This window comes from Pan paniscus, chromosome 1 (assembly GCF_029289425.2).
Source record: "Pan paniscus chromosome 1, NHGRI_mPanPan1-v2.0_pri, whole genome shotgun sequence".
NCBI lineage: Eukaryota > Metazoa > Chordata > Mammalia > Primates > Hominidae > Pan > Pan paniscus.
Window position 1 is genome coordinate 147,980,036 of NC_073249.2, and position 22,767 is coordinate 148,002,802.

Below are 22,767 nucleotides of genomic sequence, written 5' to 3' on the forward strand. Positions count from 1 at the left end.
CAGAAGCAGGAATCCTTTGTAAGAGGAATCCTTTTTCTCTCACAGCAGTAATCCTACTGTGCTCAGTCATGGGCTGGCAGCAGCCTATGGGAAGTGGGAACAGCAATGGATTTCCTACAGCTGCAGCTGAAGCCTTAGGTCAGTTGCACTCCTTGCAGTTGGAGATTGGAGAAGTGTATTCTCATGACCACAAAAAGTGAAATTGCCTCCATATTTCCATTCTTAGAAATCTTTCAAAGACTGAAACTAACAATCAGTTAGCAAGGTTTTCTTCTGAAGTAGATGGCAAGAAGTGTTTATTTTAAATAGTATACACTAGACTGTAAACTCCTTATCTATTTTTATGTTTTGCAGTGGTATTCGTAACACTTTTCAATTTTATGTATCTCCCACTATCCTCCAATGCCTAGTTCCTCTTTCAGTTACCTTCCACCATTATCTTCACCCCAAAATTACTCATTGTAGTGTTTACTTTCAACTACTTTTCACCTATTAAATTTGTCCCATTTTCCCAGTCATATCTCAAATCTCACTTCCTTGCTAAAGTGATTTCCAAATTTTAATTGCCAATGATCTTTCTGTTCCCCAGCCTTATAGAGTACTCTCTAACATATTTTACTATGTCATCTCATTCATCTTGAATTATATTCTGTTTTTTTAATGGGATAGGTACATAAGTATGTATTATGTTATCTCTCCCATGATATATACCTTTAGCTTTACTAGTATGGAAAGTGTAACTACTTCTTTTTCTGTTATTTCTTATAGGTCTAACTTTAGCTCAAGATGAGAAATAAACACTGAAAAGTATGTTTAAGTGAAAGCCATCTCAAATTTACAAGATAATCTTAACAGTTGAAAGTAATTCTATAATGGATATTTTGATGAAATATATTATTAATCTACTTTGTAAATTTTATTTTTGTCATCTAAGATATTTATTTTCTTTTGTCTAGCAGAGTATTGTGAGTCATTTTCATTCTTTGAGCATGAATAAAATAAAGGAAAAGAGAGGCATCTCCAAAACAGAAATCAACTTAAATCCTAACATATTCACCAAGATACCATGGTTTACATGAGAATAATCCACAATTTATCACATAAGATAAATATATAAAAGTTACAAACCTCTGGACAAAAACAGTAACAGTTCTATCACAAGATTGGTTAATATTTCACGTTGATGAAGCGCAGTTGTTTTTCTAAATCTTTAAGAACTGACATGGTATTTTAATATGACTAATCATTATATAAAGTGGCATACTTTATAGTATAAAGAAAGTTGTGATTTACAGCAAAAGTAGAGATTGTATGTTATGATAATTTTAAAACAAACACTGACAATTTTTTTTTCTTTGATTTCTAGCTCTTCTGTTCAATCATTGCCGGACTGCTGCACTATTTCTTTTTAGCTGCTTTTGCATGGATGTGCATTGAAGGCATACATCTCTATCTCATTGTTGTGGGTGTCATCTACAACAAGGGATTTTTGCACAAGAATTTTTATATCTTTGGCTATCTAAGCCCAGCCGTGGTAGTTGGATTTTCGGCAGCACTAGGATACAGATATTATGGCACCACCAAAGTGTAAGTTAAAATGATTTCATGAGCATTTGAAATACAATTTTGAATGTGCTTTGCATATCTTTGATAATTTTGCTATGTTAACGTACATGCAAACATATTTATAGATTCTATCTTTTATTTACTTTTCAGATGTTGGCTTAGCACCGAAAACAACTTTATTTGGAGTTTTATAGGACCAGCATGCCTAATCATTCTTGTATGTATATATAAAATTGTTATTACAATTCAAAAAAGTGATGATCATAGGGTGCTTAAAATTTCCAGCAATAAGGTGTTATTCTAAAAAAGAAGAATTTGAATATTTTACAATATATCACTTATCAGCATTTTACATATACTGTAATTAAAAAATACATGTATATCTTTTAAATCATGTATAGCTTTTATACATTTTTTAATATATACTTTTTAAATATAAAATATAATAATACTTTTTAAATACAAAGAAATCATGTATAGCTTTTAAATTCAAAGCTATTACAATTCATTTGCCCCTCTTGATGGAGTATAGATGTCTGCATAACATAGAGGAAAAAGCATTTTTTGCTTATCAGTAATACCTCGGCATGCTTCAACACAGAGAGTGTGCCAACCAGCTGATAATTTGGCATTTTAGATGTTTACGTTATTTAATCTTTTATCGATGATCGGTCATCTTTGAAGATTAGACTGTCATCTTTATAGTTTTATCATCTTTATGTACCCTGTCATCATAAAGTGATTTTAAACTAAATTGCAACATCAGAGACAAGAACCCACTATTTCTCATGAACAGACAAGTCATATATTGAGATAGTCCTATTTCAGCAAGGAAGAGGGCCTTTTAATTCTTATTGGAAGTGGTTTCAAACCTACAAATTTGGCAGGCATTATATGTTCCATTCTAAATAAAGACATTTTTGTATGTCTGAAGAGCATTTCTAAGTCCTGAAAGTTTTCAACAGTCTTTCTAAATATAATAGTCTGTCAGTGAATCTGGGAGGTCTGACAAAACTCTAGAGTGGAATGAATTGTCAGTAGAGAAGTTATGGCAATATTTTGGACAACTTTATTCCATATGTGTTGACCATAAACTAGCCATCTCTTTGAATTTCTTTTTCTGTCTTCCTCTTTCCTTTGAGTTTTTTATGGTTGTGAGGGTACTGCTAAATGAAGAAGGACCTGAAATGCAAAGCAGAGAATTTTCATCAAGCTTTATTTTGCAATGGTGTGGGTGAAATCAAGGGCATTCATAAAGTATACTTTCTACTCATCACAAAAACTCATTTATAATTCTCACAATAAATCAAACAATGTTTTATAAAAGAAAAACCAAGAGCAAGATTTAAGCTAAAACAAGTTGAGTTAATTTATTATGACTCCAAAATTTCCAACCCACATAAGAATATAAAATGGTGTCCCACTCACATATTTTTATGGATTGCCCTGATATGAGTATTTCATGTGATGGCGTATCCTAATTTTACTGATTTTCTCACCATAGGAAAATCCATCTTTGCCATTGTTTTGTACATGTGAAAGGTCCGTGGAGCAATGCCTCTTATTGTTTAGATAAAAAGTAGCATGATAGAAATTATATTAAAACAACAAAAACAGGAGCATACTTCTCTAAAATAAGAAAGGGGAAGTATTCTTTGAAATAGTTTTTAACAGTTGCTTGTGTAAGGCTAATTTGGATTATTTTATGGTAAGATACAGAGAATTTAGATGAAATTATTTAAAAATGAGTCCTGAAAACTTTTCTAGAAGTCTAAATGAACACTGTCACATTGTTCTAGTCTGGAGCTAATGAGCCAATTTATCTCCCATACAGTCTCTGTATGATAATCATTTCCAGGTTAACCAGAGGGTCAGTCTATTTAAAAAATGAGCTAGGCCCCTCAGTTTTACTCTACAATTTCTACAATTAAATATTTCTCATCTTTTATAATATCTTTTTTAAATACTAAGAAATTCTTGGATAATTATTGAATCAAAGTGAATTATTTATCTCCAGTTATCTTTGTTCTTCTGTGCTAATGCTTGCATATTACTATTATTATTCAGCTGTATAACACAATGTTAGATGACATTTTTCCTGTTGCCCAAGAATAGTGTCTAGTTCAAAGATAAAGTCAAAGAAATATTGAACACCAAACATTTAAAAAAGAACCACCAACAGTTTAGGCCTGCTCTTTCCATGGGTCATACAATTAAAGAGAAACACCAGCTATAGCCCCGTGAGAGGACTGGAGAAGGGAGCTCAGTGGATGATGGCTCAGAGTTAGGCATGCTTGGCCTTTAGGGGAGGACAATGTTCTCTATTAGAAGTTTTTCTTTTCTCTACCAATAAGAAAAAATGATGGTGTTTCCCTATCCCCTGAAGACAAGATGTGGAGGAACACTCAAAAAAGTTTGCAGAGCATGGAATCAAAATAGTAAGAGTAAAATTATCATCCTGATCTCACATTGCTAGAATGACTGTATAATTTTCATGTGTCCCTGGGATATAAGAATACCAGATTATAATGAGCATTTTTCATGAGAGTTTGCCATATATCCCCTGATTTCGAGCCAAATGTGAACCTAGAGACTAGCACCTGCTTTTGTACGGAGTTTCCTGCAGGCAATGTGCTTACTGGAGTATTCTTCAACAGCAGGGACAGAAAAGATTATTATGCAGTGTCCCTAGTAATAAAATGATAGGGTGAAACTCAAAGACTTGAGCTATTCTATACACAAAGATAAGTCGGAGAAAGGAAAAGAAGTTGCAGGTCTGCCTGGGTCATGTGAAGATATGTACAATGAAGAGAATGGGTTGAATGGAGTATGGATATTCATCTTTGAAGAATAGAAGAGACCAAGATGGAAATGAAATACTGTGATCACCAAGTAAATTATGCATACCATCAAAGTGAAGACTGTCTCTTAAGCCACGACTAGCAATGGTAATAAGAACCAGACTAAACCAAAATTATATCATGCAGCTCCCCCATAACAACTGGTGGTCAGATCCTTCTACCCTCCAAGTGCAGAGTTGTGGATCCCTAGCAGTAGAAGACCAGTATCTCAGAACCAACTACTCTGCCCCTACTCAAACACATACGCTTCAAATATCTGGAAAGGAAAAAGAAGTAAACACCAGATTTTAAAAAGTCTAAAATTACTAAAAGCTATGGCATGTAAATTTATGGCAGTCCCTGAAGAAAAAAAAAGTAACTTTTATGTCACCTAAAAAAATCTCTACTTCACCAAGTAGAGATTCCTTGGTGAAGTAGGAATGTTCAAATGTTCAAATGATCAGATGAACATCAAATGATCAGATGTTCAAAATTGATCACCACTTGCCATTTTGGGGATAGCAATGACCTACTGATTAAGAATTTGCATCCTATGCTTTAGAATATCCTGCTAGGTAAAGACCCAAACCATATGATTAAGTTCACCGTGTTAATTGGGTGCTCTGGACATGATAGAAAGACAAAGAAAATATAAGAAATATCTTCTGCCCACTACAGTATGAATGAGAGGAAAAAAGACAACACACATGATAAAGGAAAGTATATAATTACAATATAAGTCATACTGGTAAGATGTGGCGAGATCAGTATATATATCATAGACATTCAAAAGTCTTCATTGAGGTGGAGGACCTTGTTTGTGGATGTGACAAGAAGCAGGTTCTACTTTATATGATTGCGAAAGGGCAGAGGATTGCAAGTGTGTACTAAAGCAAGCAGCCCTTATAAGCATGCCAGATTCCTTTTGAGGGAGAACAAACGGCAAAACAAGAAGTAGTTAGCATTGTAAACCAGGCAATACCAGACATCAACTGAAGAATCAGCATTATTCACAGTATTCAAGAATCATCTTTTTAAAATACATTAGTCCAGATTGTCATTAACTACTAAACAATTTTTTACCTCCACAAATAAACTCATCCATTTATTCTCCTCCATGTTTGTAGTCAGGCCCTTGCTATCTCTCACTAGGATGCTTAGTATTCAGAACAAAAATAAGAGGTTTTATTTTAATTTATGCTTTGTTTTGTTTTATTTTATTTAACTTTTATTTTAAGTTCAAGGGTACATGTGCAGGTTTTTTACATAAGTAAACTTGTGTCATGCGGATTTGTTGTATGGATTATTTCATCATGCAGGTATTAAGCCTAGTACCCATTAGTGATTTTACCTGATCTTCTCCCTCCTTTCATCTTCTACACTCAAGTAGGCGCCAATGTCTGCTGTTCCCATCTTTGTGTCCATGTGTTCTCATCATTTGGCTCCCACTTATAAGTGAGAGCATGTGGTATTTGGTTTTCTGTTCCTGCATTAGTTTGCAAAGGATAATGACCTCCAGTTCCATCCACTACCCTGCAAAGGACATGAACTCATTCTTTTTCTGACTGCATAGTATTCCATGGTGTATATGTATGTTTTCTTTATTCAGTCTACCACTGATGGGCATTTAGTTTATACTGTGTCTTTGCTATTGTGAATAGTGCTGCAGTGAACATGTGTCTTTATGATAGAACAATTTATATTCTTTTGGGTATATACCCAGTAATGGGATTGCTGGGTCAAATGGTTGTTCTGTTTTTAGGTCTTTGAGGAATCACCACCCTGTCTTCCACAATAGTTGAACTAATTTATACTCCCACCAACAGTGTATAACCATTCCTTTTTCTCCCCAACTTCACCAGCGTCTGTAATTTTTTGACCTTTTAATAATAGCCATTCTGACTGGTGTGAGATGATATCTCACTGTGGTTTTGATTTGCATTGCTCTGATGATTAGTGACAGTGAACATTTTTTCATATGCTTGTTGGCCATGTGTATGTTTCCTTTTGAACAGTGTCTCTTCATGTCCCTTGTCCCCATTGTAATGGGGTTGTTTGTTTTTCCTTCTTCTAAATTTGTTTAAGTTCCTTATAGTTCTGGAATTAGACTTTTGTCAGATGCATAATTTGCAAATATTTTCTTCCATTCCATAGGTTGTCTGTTTATTCTGTTGATTGTTTTGCTGTGCAGAAGCTTTTTAGTTTAATTAGTTCACATTTGCCAATTTTTTTTAAAGTGTAGGGGTGCATGACTTACCCTGGCCTGGCATAGCCTTAGGTCCTGTTTATAATTTGGTATCATATTGCCACAAAGAGTCTGTTCTGGCAGTTTTATGACCTCCTATTTTAACATTAATGCAGCCAGCTATTGTTTTTAAATCAGCAATCCCCAACTTTTTGGCAACAGGGACCAGTTTTGTGGAAGACGATTTTTCCACAGATTGTTGAGGAGGGGTAATTGGCATTAGATTCTCATAAGGAGCATGTAGCTTAGATCCCTAGCATGCACATTGCACAATAGGGTTTGCCCTCCTATGAGAAGCTAATGCTGCTGATGATTTGACAGGATGGGAGCTCAGGCGGTACTGGTTCATGGCCTGGGGTTTGGGAATCCCTTGTCTAAACCATAAAAGAGAGAGGGTATAACAAGGTGTTTTTGACCTTCCAACTCATCATGGCCAGGAACTCAGTTTTCAAGTTTTTCTGGGGTCTCCTTGGCACAACAGAGTCTATTCAGTTGATGAAGGGATTCAAATTTTATTTTTAGTTTACATCTCAATCATAGAGCTATGCCTTTCTTGATTTATTTACCGCATCTTACTCAATAATCATCTTGCTCAATAATCAGTGCCACTGTGTTGCACAACTTTAGGAGTCACAGTTGCAATGTGGTCTTTGGGAGCTGCATTCACATTGGAACCTCTGTGAGTGATGGACTCTAGAACTGTAAAACTTTGTGGCCCTCTTTTTGGTCACCCTGCAGTATAGAAGTGCCTAGTAAGTCTTCAGTAATTATGTGTATATTTTAATTGAGCCACTAAAAATATCGATGGTAATAAATGAGGAAGCAAGATTAAGTGATCTCTCTGAAGCTATTTTTCTACCCCTAGCCTTGGGTTCCTAATATGCAGATGAAGTTAATGATGCCAGCCCTACATAACACAGCTATGGTAAAAACAACAATAACAATTTTAACTTATTTTTTAACAATTAAAAAAGGAAAATGCACAACATTCTGGAGGATAATCTTATGGCATTCCTATACCTACATTTTTGTATTAAAATTAAATAAAAAGACATTTTAAAACCATGATTTTTACAGCAAAACATTATATGCAAGGGAATGTATGTGTAGCCAACTATAGTGTGTGTGTGTGTGTGTGTGTGTGTGTTTAGATCTTGATTTTTAAAATATTAGTGAATAAGTAGCAGTATTTAATTATAGCAAGATATGATTATTATACATGTGTCTGTTGCTATATAGAATTTGTTAGAAGTCTCTAGTACACCATACCAGAAAAAGTTTAGCTAAAACAAAGTAAATATGAAATATTGCAAAGAAAACCAATAGAAACTTAACAGAATACATAATATTTATTTTCCAGAATAAAGACACAATATAAGTGAAGCTTCAGATTTAAATAGGTAATTAGGGGCAAATTTTTTATGGCCTTATATGAAGGTTAAGATTGCTTTCACCGTTTCTCTGAACACATCTAGAAAGACTTGTGCTCCAGAAAAGAAATCTCTATAGAGCAATCTTTAATCCCAATCATTCCTACATGGAATCCTTACAGTTTATCCATAGAGTAAGGACTTCTAGAGTAAGAATTACAGACTAATGCCTTAAATGGTATTTGCTTATTTTTATGAATGGAGCCCTGAGGCTTGCCTGGTTTGGGAATATGATGTAAAATGCCTTTGAGGTAATATATAAATCAGTAAGAACAGAATTAGTTCAACACTAATGTATTATTATGTCTGTTGTTTCAAACAAATATTTAAGCTTTTAATCTGTTCAGATAAGTGTTAACTACTTAGGTATTTGAACAGTAACATGTTCTGCATTGATCTTACTAAAGTAATTCTTCAGGTGTTTGGTTCATTAATATTAAAAATCTCTTAGAATTCTGAAATATGAACCAGTTACCTCATTGATTCTATCTATGAATCACTACATTTAAAATGTTAAGATTGTGACTGTACTTGAAAAGGCCTAGTCTTGCTTTTTGAAAGCTTGAGCTGTACAAAAAAGAGATGTATAAATCTTTGTAAAGCAAGCTGCAAACTGAAGATAATTTCCATAATTTATTTCTTTATTCAATATTTTTAATCTTCAGTGCTCAATTCTTTAAACTAAAACTATGTAAGTGATTAGATTCAAGTACACAACTATAAAGAAGACTTCATAAAAATAATTTCACTTTTAAATAGAAACTGAAGTTTCCCCTAGACACATTCAGCATTGAAGAATAGCATTTGCTTGATTGAGGCAAATACTAATTAAGCTATGTCCAAGTAAGGCATTTTATTTAAAAACTGTGAGGTTTCATTTGAATTTAAATCAAAACTCTCATAATTGTGTGTTGCTGTATCACTACTCTTACCAACTTCTTTTCAAATCTGACCAGAACTCCACTCACTTTTTGTTGTAACCTCTAATTGTCCTTTATATGTCTACAATCTAATTCCCTTTCACCAGGAAATACTTATTAAAACCTACTCAAAATGAATTTTTTATGACTCTTACAAGATGGGCCACATTTAGACATATCTGTTATTATGTAAGACATTCTTATTACATTTTTTAGTAGCACAAATTGCCAAAGATTGGAAAAATGCAAATATTACAAGACTGTGCAAGGTAAAAATGTGAATATTCCATCCTACACTCATTCTCCCCATAAATACATTTTTCTTAATATTTACTCTGTATCCTTTTAGACCTCTGCTGTGTGTATATTTGATTATAAATTCAAAAAACCTGAATTGTCTATTATCTGTAATATATCATATTCATTGTTCCTTGTTAGAATATACAGTTCTACCCTCTTTTTATCATGTATATTATGACTATGTGCTAATTTATTTAACACTTTCCTATTGAAGAATATTTAATGTATTTCCAAAGTTTACTTATTACAAATAATACTGCACAGAGAATCTTTATTCCAATATAATTTCATGTATCTATTACATAAAATTATTAGGAACTACTTCTTAGAAGTAGAAATGCAAGTATATACAGATTTTAAAATTTACAAATTGTCCTTCAAAACAGTTACTTCAATTGATAGGTTCACCAACAATATATGAGAGTGTTCTCTTTCTGACACTTCTGCCAATGCTAGATATTATTATCTACTGAGGTAGATAATAAAAATAAATGGTTCGATTGGAATATATAAACCAAAAATCATTGTGATAAACTAGGATTCCACAATAATGGCAGAGTTGACACGTTGGATCAAATCTTTGTTGTGGAGGCTGTCCTGTCTGTGCTATTATAAGCTTAGGAACATCTCTGGTCTCTACTCACTAGATGCCAGTAGCACCACTGCCACTTAAATATGACAACCAAAAATGCCTCTCCACGTGTCCTCTGGGGGATGATATTCCCAGTCCTCTTCACTGGGAACCACTAGCCTAGACATGGATGTTAAGTATCTTGAATACGATTGTATTTTGCAGTCCTCTATAAATAGCATACAATGAGAAAAATCATGAGAATCATGGTTTGGGCACTGTACTTTAGATGTCCACATTAAAGTTATATTAGAAACACTACTCATTGTAATTTTAAATGTTATGGATAATGGCATCAACATTTTAATTATGTGTTTTAATTTAACATCACCATATTTGTTGGGTGCATCTTTCAGTCACCTCTGTGGTTCAAGGCACTTTAATACTCTAACCTTTATCCATATTATGTATGAATAAGCATTTCAGTGCCTGTAACATTTTTCCACTTTTTTTCATATAATTTTGACCTTCTTGAAACAATAGATAGCTGGAATTCAAAATAAGGAAAAGTGGAATTATATAAAAACATAAATAATACATTGGTAGTTTCAATATGTTCCTATATATGAGAGATATATTCTTACTGGAAATACCTTCAAAGATAATGTCCTTAAGACACATACTAGAAAATGTCTTAAAAGTTGAATAAACTTATAGAAATTAGAAATCCAAAAAATATTTTTAAACACTCTTGGATCTCTGAAGCCCAGTTGGAAATAACTGGTTAAGATGAGATTCATCACTAGCATTTCCTTATAAATGTAGCTTTACATTGAAGGATGTTATATAATGATATGATGAAAGGGAAGAACTATGGATGTTGGTAAAGCAAGATAGTCATTAGAATTATTATTCACTTTACATTCCTATAGTCTTTTAACCTTTACAAAACACTTATAATATATCTCAGTTAATCCTAATGGAAGCTTCTGTAATACATGCAAATAAAAATAGTAACAGCATTTCATAAAAAATGATGTTTTACTAGATGTTTACACTGTAATAGTGTAATATTGATTTATCTACTTAAAAATACCTACAGGGGTTCTGCTATTTATAACTTTTTAAAGCTTTAGACCAATTGTTTGAAAAGGGCTGATTACACTAAGGCAAATTATGTGCATTCTTTTGTAGCTAACAGACAAAACCTTCAAGCTCCTATTTACTAAGAATCCATAAAATCCTTAAACTTAGCCAAGAGCACAGTATAGGTTCTAATCACCTTTGGACTTCTGATCATCCTCTGAAAGTAACACGATTTCCTTCCCTAAGCTGATCTACTGCAAGAGGGAGCCTTTCTTTGAATCAGTCTTTCTTAGTCGTTGCAGAGCTCATGTTCTACACAACTGAAGATATTTAAACTTCTCTATAAGTGTTTGTCATATCCCTCTGTCCCCTTTAATATTCCCTGCAAAATATGAGTTACAAATTTTGAGAGAATGGACAGTCTGCATGGCTTGGTCTTGATTTCTTTCTCTCATATGGAAACATTGTGCAGTCTAGTTTCAGGGCTTCCCAAGGAATAAGTATTTAAGATTCTTTTTGATGCAAAAATCATTCCTCCTGATTGTATCTGATCAAAATGACAACCAGCCCAGGCAAACAGGGACGTGTGGATACTTTACCTAGAAGTGCATGTTCTAGACCCTGTCTGCTGCTCACCTTCTTTTTTTCAAGAGCTCTCCATATTCAGTCACACTGGCTGCTTGACACTTCCTGAGAGGTTCTATGTACCTTCCCATCTCAGCACCTCTGCCCTAAAACATTCCCTATCACTTCCTTCTGTTTATACCTCCATCTAGTTACCACTCATTTGTCTTTCAGATATCAACTCAAACAACACTTTCCAAGGAAAGTCCCGCTTGATTCATTAGTCCATAATAAGTCTCATTGTTAAATGCTTTCACAGAAACCCATTTTTTTCTTTTGGAAAACTTTTATCATTCTACAATTACACATGTGTTAGTGTGAATAACCTATTAATATCTGTCTTCTCGAAGGAGTACTGTAAGCTCTGTGAAAACAAAAACCTTATGGATTTTCTCCCAGTATATTATCTTTAGGGGTTAGCATGTAGAATTCACTCAAGTAATACTGTTGAATGAATAAATGAATGATGCACCATGAAAAGTTACTCAGAAATGATATTTCCTTCCCTAAAAAGGAAATTTAAAGAAATAAATCATCACGGACATAAGATTATTTTGAGAAAAAATTTCAGAAAAGTATGTGCAGCATTCATTATAAACTATCACTTTTACTTTATTTACTTTTTTCTTAGAAAATCATTACTATATCTACCTATGTATATCAGTCTATCTACCTATGACATGCTTTCAGTAGGAATTTTAACACTGAGGTTTTACACTTAACTGAATGAAATGAAATGCTGGCTAGACAATGTCAGAAGTTTTCAAAAGCAATATGGATAGTGAAGAGTACAAACAATGGGTTCTTTCCATGCCCTGAATTTCTAATATGTAGATGGGGATAATGGTATCTACTCCAGATACAGAGATACTGTTAAAAAATAAAAGCAAATTATTAGAGCATTTTTTAAAAGTCAGAAAAGGACAATTCTTAATAATTTGGGGAAAAATCTTATATCTCTTCTATTTTTACCTTTTAAATGAAAAATTAAATTGGCAATAATTTTAGATATACCTTTGAATTTAATTGCGCAAGTTCTATTTTAGCTTCTCAGCAAGCAACTTATATAAATTTATATTAAAGTTTTTATACCTTAAAGGTTACAGTTTTATAAACTTCCTTTGAAATGTTTGATTCTTACTAACCTCTGTTCTTGTTTTCTATTGCAAGTATATACAACAAATATTTTTCATTGCTTATATCTTAAGAAGAGTTCATTATGTAGTATTCATTGTCACATTACATCAATTTACGTTGTTGTAAATGCTCTTCACATACAGTTGTTCTCCTTCACCTTTATTCCTTTCCATGGTTTAAAATCATCTACAGTTAAAAACCAGTGATAAAGACAAACCCATGTAGCTCACTTACTCCCGTGCGGGTCACTTTATCCTTCATGGATACAGATGTCCAGTTCTCTCTGCCTTTTGATTCTGTTTTTGAGACTAGTAAATTATTCCTTCAAACACTAAAAAAAAACTATTAAAATATTCCTAATGGAAACATGTTAAAAATATGAAGTTCTAATATTATTTTAATGCCTAAAATGATTATGTATTAGGATGGGATTTTAGCCATAATTAAATAGAGCAATTATTTAGCTATAAGCTATAGCATGAGGATTAATTTCCTAATAGACAAGTATCCTGCCAACTTGTTGACTAAGAATTTAGCTGTGGCCTACCAGTGTGCCCAAGTCTTAGATTAATGAATTTATATCATAAAATCCATGAATCTTTAGTTTCTGTTAGATGCAAAATATTGAAAGTTGTCCATTGTGTCTATCCACATCAACAGATGTAACTTTATTATTTTTCCCTACTCAGAATAATTATATGTGGAGAATAATTATATGTGGATAATTTGAGCTATATTTCTTAGTTTCTGTTGCCATATATTATGTAATATTCTGTTTCTAATTCTATACTATTATGTCACAATCTGCAAAATGTGAGACAAAATAAAAATGTAATTTTTCAAAATGTTTAGTCAAATTAATGGCTAAATGTTCCTTTATGAAGGTTATTAAGGATACCTGGGATTTAAATATAGAGTCTATCCTTCACCCTTTTATTTATTCAACAAATGATTGTTGAGCATCTTGTATATTCCAAACACTGTTCTAGGCCTTGAGAATACACCACCAAATAAAATAGAAAATAGTCTTTGTCCTTGTGGACCTCGGATTCTAGATCAGGAGTCATCAATGAGCACGGCTTGTTTTTGTAAATAGTTTTATTGGGATACAGCCACACTCATTTGTTTGTTTTTGTATTTTCTGCTTTAATGGTATGGCATAGTTGTGATCAAGGCCATATGTCTCTCAAAACCTCAAATTGTTATTTTCTGGACCTCTACACAAAATGTTTACTAACCCCAGCTGTATACTAGAGAAATGTAAGAAAAGGTAGCTATCTGCTCTCATAAAATTCCCAGAATTTCATAATGGATTAATTATGAATATTTCTTCTTATATTCAGGGTACTCTATGGGTCACCCTTTGCAATATAGTTATTTCTTTCTTTCTATAAACTTCTTGAAGGTAGCCAGGTTTATGACCTACAAATTACAATTCTACCCCAGAGAAGTTTCAACAGAAATGAGGAATTGTTTACACAAATGATAAATGCTCAACTTACTCTTGAATTATATCCATTTCAGTACTTATTTTGCTGATATCACTTTAGAAGAAAGTCCTGAAAGTGGAAAATATTTCCCTCCTCTATATTAAGAACATATTGGCCAAAAATAAAGACAGACAAATATAAGTTCTGGTATTTTAAGGTGCTATTGACAGGTCCAATGAAACCATATCACAAAACAATAATTATCCAATTGTTGAATAAATATACATTATATGTAGTTTTGGTCACTTCAAATTTTGAAAACAATATAGAAGAACCATAGTTCCGTATGAGTGTTATAACCACTACTGATAATAATTGATGTTTGTTGAGAACTTAAATATTAGGTACTCTTTGGAGTACTTTACATTAATTATGTAATTTAATACACACAAACAACCTGTGAGATAAGTACTAATACTATCCACATTTTGCACGCAAGGAAAGTAAGACACATATAATTAAATATATTAATCTTCTTGTAAGTATGAAAACTGGAATTTGAACCTATGAATGTGGCTCTATGGTCCATTTAGTCCATTTATTTTGAAGGTGCATTTGTTGCTTTCTTAAAACTGTCATATTATATAAGAAAGTGGTTTTCAAACTTTTTGACTAAAGACCCATCAGTAAAATGTATGCACCTCACTAAATGTATGTTTATATCTTGAAAATGTCTTTCATTTATTAGTTTACTAATATTTTATGTAAACTATCTTATACAGCATATAAAGTATATTATAAAACATACTTTAAAATATATATTTAAAGAATGAAAGATGAAATAACAATATTTAAAATAGATCAATATGATTCTCACTAAAATATTAGCATTTCATTTTTTTAAATGAAATATTGATTATACTTTAAATGCAGCAATTCAAAGGTATAGATCTAAGTTCAATACTTGGTTTAAATGACTATCATGGAGCTGCAACCTCAAAAATACATTAAATCTGTACTTTCACATTAGATGTAGCAGATCTACCACTCTGGGTACTCTGTTCTAATACTTATTTCTTCAAATCTTCAGCAATGTTTTATTATTGCACTTTCTAGAAGTTTTTAGTGAAGGAGTATATAAAGGAATACATTGAAATTTGGTGCCATTATTTTATTTGTTTTCCATGTCTTACTTCATGGGTTATTATATTATGTTCCATGTATTATTTTAGTTAATTTTATCATGAAGAACAGATATTTTCTTCAATAGTACATTATTATTATTATTATTATTTATTTATTTTTATATGGAGTCTCACTGTGTCACCAGGCTGGAGTGCAGTGGCGTGATCTCAGCTCACTGCAACCTCCACCTCTCAGGTTCAAGGGATTCTCCTGCCTCAGCCTCCTGAGTAGCTGGGACTACAGGCACGTGCCTCCACGCCCAGCAAATTTTTTTGTATTTTTAGTAGAGAGGGAGTTTCACCATGTTGGCCAAGATGGTCTCAATCTCTTGACCTCGTGATCCACCCTCCTCGGCCTCCCAAAGTGTTGAGATTACAGGCGTGAGCCACCGTGCCCGGCCAATAGTACATGATTTTTTTTTTTAAACTTCCACTGTTAAGTAGAAAACATTACTAGAAACTTCTAAATATTTCATGAATATGCATAACTTTAAATATGACTGAAAACTGTGGACCTAAATCCATGCTTCAAATTGTCTTCTTAAAACTTTGAGTTTTGTAATACCATTTAATCAAATCTGATTAGATCTTCATGGATTTTAATCGTGACTGGCTTATATGGACTTTTTACATGAACTTGCAGCCTGGCTGTCACATAGCACACTGTAGAAGTAAGAAAAATGTCAGTTTGTCATTTTCTTGTTTGTATTTTCATTAATTGTATGAATTTTAACCCACAGTGCACTTGGAGACATCTTAAGTCTTATTTGTCCATTTCATTAGGATTACTTTATTAAAACTAAATAGTGTGAGATGACAGGCATGCATACAATATGATGCAGTAGGCTGAAAGATAAAGAGGGTGGACTCCTCCACCTTGAGGAACAAATATAGCCTTCAGAATGTCTCAGATCTGACATGGGATTCCACTCCATAGAGCATGGAAAAAGTGAGGACACCAGTGTCATTCATATTTTAAGTATTAAAGTTTAATTTTTCCATGGGAAAATATCAGCTGGAATTCGAATGTATTCTTCATGTACCCCAATTTATATTTTTTTGACAATCCACTTTGGAAACCACTATCATGAAATGATTATACAGTTATATTTGGACTCTAAAGGATGGAAAGCTTTGTTGTTCACCAGTACAGGAAAAATTACCACATTCTTTAATCCCTTGACCACAGAGAACAATGAGGACAGATGTCTCCAGTAAAGGATAGTTAGCACAGTACACTAAATCCTGTTAGCTATTAACAAGGCCTTCATCACTGGTATCATGACTAATTTGGATGAACACTAATGCCAAATAGTTAACCATATTAATATTATTAATATGTTGTTCTCCTTTAATTATTTCTCAAAGGCAATAACTGTTAGCTACGCATGTAAATAAATGTCTGCACAATTAAATTCCTAAAATTGTAGATGTCAGTTTAGCTTCTCTTTATTGTTCCTTCATCTTACTTTGGTAGCTTTGTAAAGTGCTCAGGAGCATAAACTCTATAACCTGTCTACTAGGTATGAATATTGGCTCTGTTACCCCCTAATTGTATTACCTTGGGCAAGTTATTTGACCTCTTTCTGCCTCTGTTGCCATAAATGTGAAACAAATGTAATAATAAGAGCAACAACAGAAATAATAATGGTAATGGTGATGATAGTAAGGCAAAGAAAGCTTATCCCATTAACTTGGTGAGAGGGTTAAATAAATTAATAAATAAAACAGACTTGGAACAATGTCTGGCACATAGAAAGCACTCAAAAATTTAATTTTGGGGGATATGGAGGTGGTCATTCACTTGAGTTTCAATATAACAGTAGTTTTGAAGTACATGCAGAATGCCACATTATCTTAGAGCGATTATTCATCTAATTGGGTTCCTCTGCAGCCAATGCCTGGTAGGAGAACATTGCTGTTTTCTAAAGTATAAATCTCAAGAATTTACTGCATTTTTTGATACTGTTACTATCCCAGAGTGATCTATTAAAATTTTTCTCCTTTTGTGATATAAAGAGCCTACTTTAATATATTTATTATGGTTTCAGATGTTTCAGTGTATTTCAGATCACTTAATTTTTTTTCACATAATTGTAGACTGCACTCCCATTTCTCTGAGGTCTGCTTTCTGCTGAGCTGAGTGTTGGTAACCTCAGCAGAGAAATATCTTTTAGCTCTGTAGATACTCCCAAGTGTGCTAAATCCTGACCCTAGTGAGTGCTGAACATGATGAGGCTCATGGTGTTAGCAGAGAGACACTTCCTAGCAGTGTCATGTAGCTATATGTGGGGGTGAAAGTTATTCTGTCTTTTCTACAAATCTGACAATAGCTGACCAAACACTGTGGCATCATACTTGCTGTGAATTTTGACAAATGTACTAGTACCATTTTATACCTGTGCTTTATACATTTTATTTCTAACCATTACTTTACTAACAAAAAGTGTTTAACAGGTGCTGGCTCAATCCACTGCTTCTGGACACAACTGTACCATGTGTACCAAGGAGCTTCCAAAGAGAAAGAGTTCTGCCAAGCCCAAATGTGTCATTTTCTGGGTTCAATCCTTTATGTGCCCTTTCATAGACTGCATACTTTTAGGACATTTTATCAGTTTTAGCACATACACATATATTCAGTTTCCACAATAGTTGGAACATCTAAAAATGTAGCCCCTCTTCCTTTGAGGTCTCTTTCAAACAATTATAGATCAGCCTGTGTGAAGAGGGTGACATCCTTGGGGTTTTCCACTAAGAAGCCAATGTCCTCAGATTATAAAAAGATCAGATGTGAACAAAATTTGAAAGCTATGAAGTTAGGGTTGACATGAAGGATGCCAAGTGTAGTTAAATTTTAGATAAACAATGAATTAATTTTTAAGTGTAAATATGCCCCCAAATATTGCATGGAATTAATATTAATATTTGGAACCAAGATACTGGTATCCTATATTTTTATTTACAACATCTGGCAATCCTATGTGAAGGACCTATAAAGGTAAGAATTTTACAGAAGAAATATGGTAGGTTCTATAAATTAGTATTTATTTTAAACTGGATTTTAAATCTCATACAATTTAATATTACATTAAACCTTTTAAGATTTAAAATCCAGTTTAAAATAAATACTAATTTAAAGATAATAAAAACTATAATTATAGGGTATTTCATTATATACATATACACATTGTATTTAGTCCATTCTCACACCGCTACACAGAACTGCCTGAGACTGGGTAATTTATGAAGAAAAGAGGTTTAATTGACTCACAGTTCCTCAGGCTGTACAGGAAGCATGGCTGGGAAACTTGCAATCATGAAGTGAAGGAGAAGCAAGTACGTCTTCACATAGTGATCAGAGAGAGAAGAATAGTGAAGGGAGAGGTGCGACACCCTTTCAAACAGCCAGATCTCATGAGAACTCTATCACAAGCACAGCAAAGGGGAAAGTCTGCCCCCATGATTCAATCACCTGCACCAGGCCCCTCCTCCAACACTAAAGATGACAATTCAACATGAGATTTGGGTGGGGGCACAGAGCCAAACCATATCACACCTACACACACATATATGTACATGTGCGTGTATTTCTCTCTATATTAGATTTCTATTGCTGCTTTAACAAATTACCACAATTCAGAGGCCTAAGACAACACAAACGTATTATCTCACAGTTCTGTAGGTTAGAAGTTTGGGTATAGCATGACACATCTGGTTTTTCTGCTTAGAGTCTCACTGGGCTAAAATCAAGATATCAATGCCTCTGGAGGGACTGCGGAAGAATGCATTTCCATTTTTATTCAGGTTGTTGGCCAAATTGAGCTCCATGCAGTTGTGGGACTAAGGCCCCATTTCCTTGCTGGCTGTGAGACGGGGCTCCTACTCAACCTCAGAGGCCTCCCACCTTCCCTGACTCATGATCTCATTCATCTTCAAAGCCAGCAACAGCTGTTGGTGTCTTTTCCTGCTTAAATTTCTCTGCCTCCACTTCATTTTTGCCTTATCTCTCCCAACAAATCTCCTCTGCCTCAAAGGCTCATGTGATTATATTGGGCTCAACCAGGTAATTCAGGATCACCTCCCTATCTTAAAGTTTATAACATTAATTCTATCTGTAATATCCCTTTTGCCATATTCACAGGTTCCAGGAATCAAGGTGTGGACATTTTTTTGGAGGGGGAGCCATTATTCTGCTTTACACACACCCAATTTTCTGATACTCTGTGATAAGCATTGTAACTAAGGCACTTAATATGGTAATCTCAATTGGGAAATGGTTAAAAAAAAAAAAGAAAATCAGACAGAAGACAAAACCTGTTCTACTTTGATTCCAATTTAACTCATGGACAATTAGTAGAGCATAATTTAAAATTCTGATGCTTAAATTAATAACTACATAGGGCCAAGCATGGTGGCTCATGCCTGTATTCCCAGCACTTTGGGAGACCTAGTGGACAGATCGCTTGAGCCCAGAAGTTTGAGAACAGCTTGGGCAATATGGCGAAACCCCATCTCTACTTAAAATACAAAAAATTAGCCAGGTATGGTGGTGTGCACCTGTGGTCCCAGCTACTCAGGAGGCTGAGGTGGGAGGATTGCTTGAGCCCAGGAGGTTGAGGTTGCAGTGGACTATGATTGCACTGCTGTGCTCCAGCCTGGGCAACAGAGCAAGACCCTGTCTCAAAATAAGTACTTACATACATACATACATAGCCATTTCTGCAGTGGTATAAGGATTGAGAATGAAAAGCTGCTGTATATGGCTATTCAGTAGGCCAGTCAGTAGAAACCCATCTGTTGTTCATAGCAAAAGCAGGTCTGTCCTAGGCCAGTTGACTTAAAGGTAATAAAACTATTTGAAAGAACAAAGACATTGTGATTATGACACATCCTTAAATGAACCAGATTCTGTTTGATATATATGAAAATTTTAAGCATGGGTCTAAAAGTGCTGTAAGAGAAATCTTTTCATTTTTTTCAATGAGATCTAACATCATATAGATGGCTTCATCAATTATTGAGAAAAAGACTAAGAAAAGAAAAATGACTGATTGGGATGCTTCATTTTGAAGTCTGATTTTGAAGCCTTTGGGTTGAATGTACCTGTAGCTCTAAATCCTTCAGAATTAGTTGTCGTTCTTTCACCAACTCATCTACTTAAATTTCTTTTTTTTTTAAAGACACTTAAAAATTTTAACACACTGTCAAACAACAAAATGTATGTGCTAAGCTTTGAAATACATGAAATATACGAACTGCATGTATCTGAATTTAAGAAACAGGTCTCTTTATAGATAAATATCACTTAAGATGAAACAAAAAATGACTTTAAATTTAAAATATTGCTTTATCTCAAGAGTTAAGTGTTCATGACTTTGAGTGACTTTTTTTCTTCACAGCTATTTTTATTCACTTCTGTATTCTGAAGTGCAGCATTGAATTTCAAAGTTCTTATACTTGCCATCTAAGGTCCTTGCCCTGTTTATTTCTATCAAAGTATCATGGAACCCAAGCTGACAATCTAAAAACGTTTAAAAAAAAAATGAGACAAAAGTGATAATGAAGGAATGTTCATTTACAAATCATTAGTTATCCCTGGTGCTTTTTTGGCACTAACATTTAGAGATTAATAAATGGACCACAGTGGATTAAATAAGCACACACAGATATGCACTAAGGAGTAAAAGTGCATCTCATTTAAAAAGCACTATTTTCTTAATTCAGATGAATACCAATGATTTTTCTTACATTTTAAAGATTTACCCAAGTCTGCTATCATGATGTTAGACACTGCCATATAAATATAGTGCTGATAGTATCTTTCTAGCTGCTCAACCCAAAATGGAGACTTTTATCATCTTTCCTCCAAGTCATTACCTCTGGGTTAACTGAAAACTGTTTTTTATTATTAAAAATGCTTTCTAATTCTTTATCCTCCTTTTTTGAGGTATCCTTTTTTTTAACCTCATTTCAAACCCTTCACACCTATTTCATAAAATTCCCCAAAGATATTTTTCCATACCGTGTAAACTTTATTTCCACCTCTAGGTACATAAACTCATGTGCCTTTAGATGTCTTTAGGTGATACTGATTCTTTATTTAAAGCTTTGACACTGTTAGAAAAAGGATTTGAAGTAGCTTATATATTTATGGATAAAAAGAGGACACAGAAAATATAAAGGAGTAAATGTGAGTTTTGCCAGTTACCTCAAACTTGCTGAATATTTTAATATGACATTAGGGGTAACTGGGAAAACTTACGTTTTTCTTTATTTACCCCAACTTTGCTGAATATTGTAATATGACTTTGGATCATATCATTCAGGAAATTTTGAGTAATGAAAGAAAAACATATTCTAAATAATTTTAGATAAGTATTTTTTCTGGCAAAAGTTATTATTCTGATACAAAGTTAAAGAAAAACCTTGTTATGACTGTTGTTAATGGCATGGGAGACTTTATTCAGGACTACTGTGATAGGTGTCAAAACTATGGCAGGGGAGAGGCAGATTGGCCCAACTCTGAAATCAGGGGATTTATAGCCAAGGTGCAAGTTAAGGGTAATGGAATAATTACTGAGAAGAGACAACATGGGTAAGAGAAATTCTTGCCAAACTGACTTAACAGGATTCCTACTGAATGGCAAGCCAGGGTGAGCAAATATCAAGGATGTGAGTTGAAGAATTTGATTAGGTATTAAGAACGATCAGGTATCAGAAGTGAGGAGATTCTCTCTAAACTGACTTATCAGAAATTTTACTAAAACTGGACTCCACAAGATCAGACACTGAAGCCCAAGGTCAAGGCTTAACTAGTAGTGAAGGGGACTCACAGGAACCTGGCTAAAGCTTGGTCAAGGAGAATGTCAGTTTTTTAATGACAAAGGCAAGGGAAGAATATGTTGGCCTACAAAGTTTGCATTGTGCAAAACAGTAAAGAATACTCATCATTCTCTACATTTCCATAAAATTGAACTTAGGTCTGATTTTATCATTTGAGTTTCAGTTTTTTTAACATAAGCACATGGCAGGGAGTATGTAGGCAAGATGGCATTTAAACAGAGTGATGAGGGTATGAGCCATGGGAATATCTTAGTGCCCAAATTCAACTGCCCTGTGGCATGGTGCATGGGGTACTGGAGAAACTATGATGAACTCACTGTGAGTGGAGTGAAGTGGTCAAAAGATAGAGAAGTAACGCTTGGGGGAAGAGGTATAGCAGAGATCAAATCATTCAGACCTTAAAAGCCACTGTGCAATCTTTTATTTTAACTCTGAATGACATAGGAAGCCATTGGAGGATTCTGAACAGTGAAAAGATCTGACTTACATTTTAAAGAGATCAGTCTGACTGTTATTATGAGATAGATTATAGGAAGATAAGGATGGCAGAAGAGAGATCAATTAGGAGGTTTCTGAAGTAGCACAGAGGAG

General features: G+C 33.8%; 1 protein-coding gene across 1 annotated transcript in view; it reads left to right on the forward strand.

Moving 5' to 3' along the window:
- Positions 1-22,767, forward strand: part of ADGRL4 (adhesion G protein-coupled receptor L4) — a 116,474-nt gene that overhangs the window by 87,702 nt on the left and 6,005 nt on the right. The window contains exons 11-12 of the mRNA XM_003817342.5: positions 1,367-1,587; positions 1,717-1,783. Coding sequence (XP_003817390.4) covers positions 1,367-1,587; positions 1,717-1,783 — 288 coding nt within the window. The remainder of the gene's footprint in view (positions 1-1,366; positions 1,588-1,716; positions 1,784-22,767) is intronic.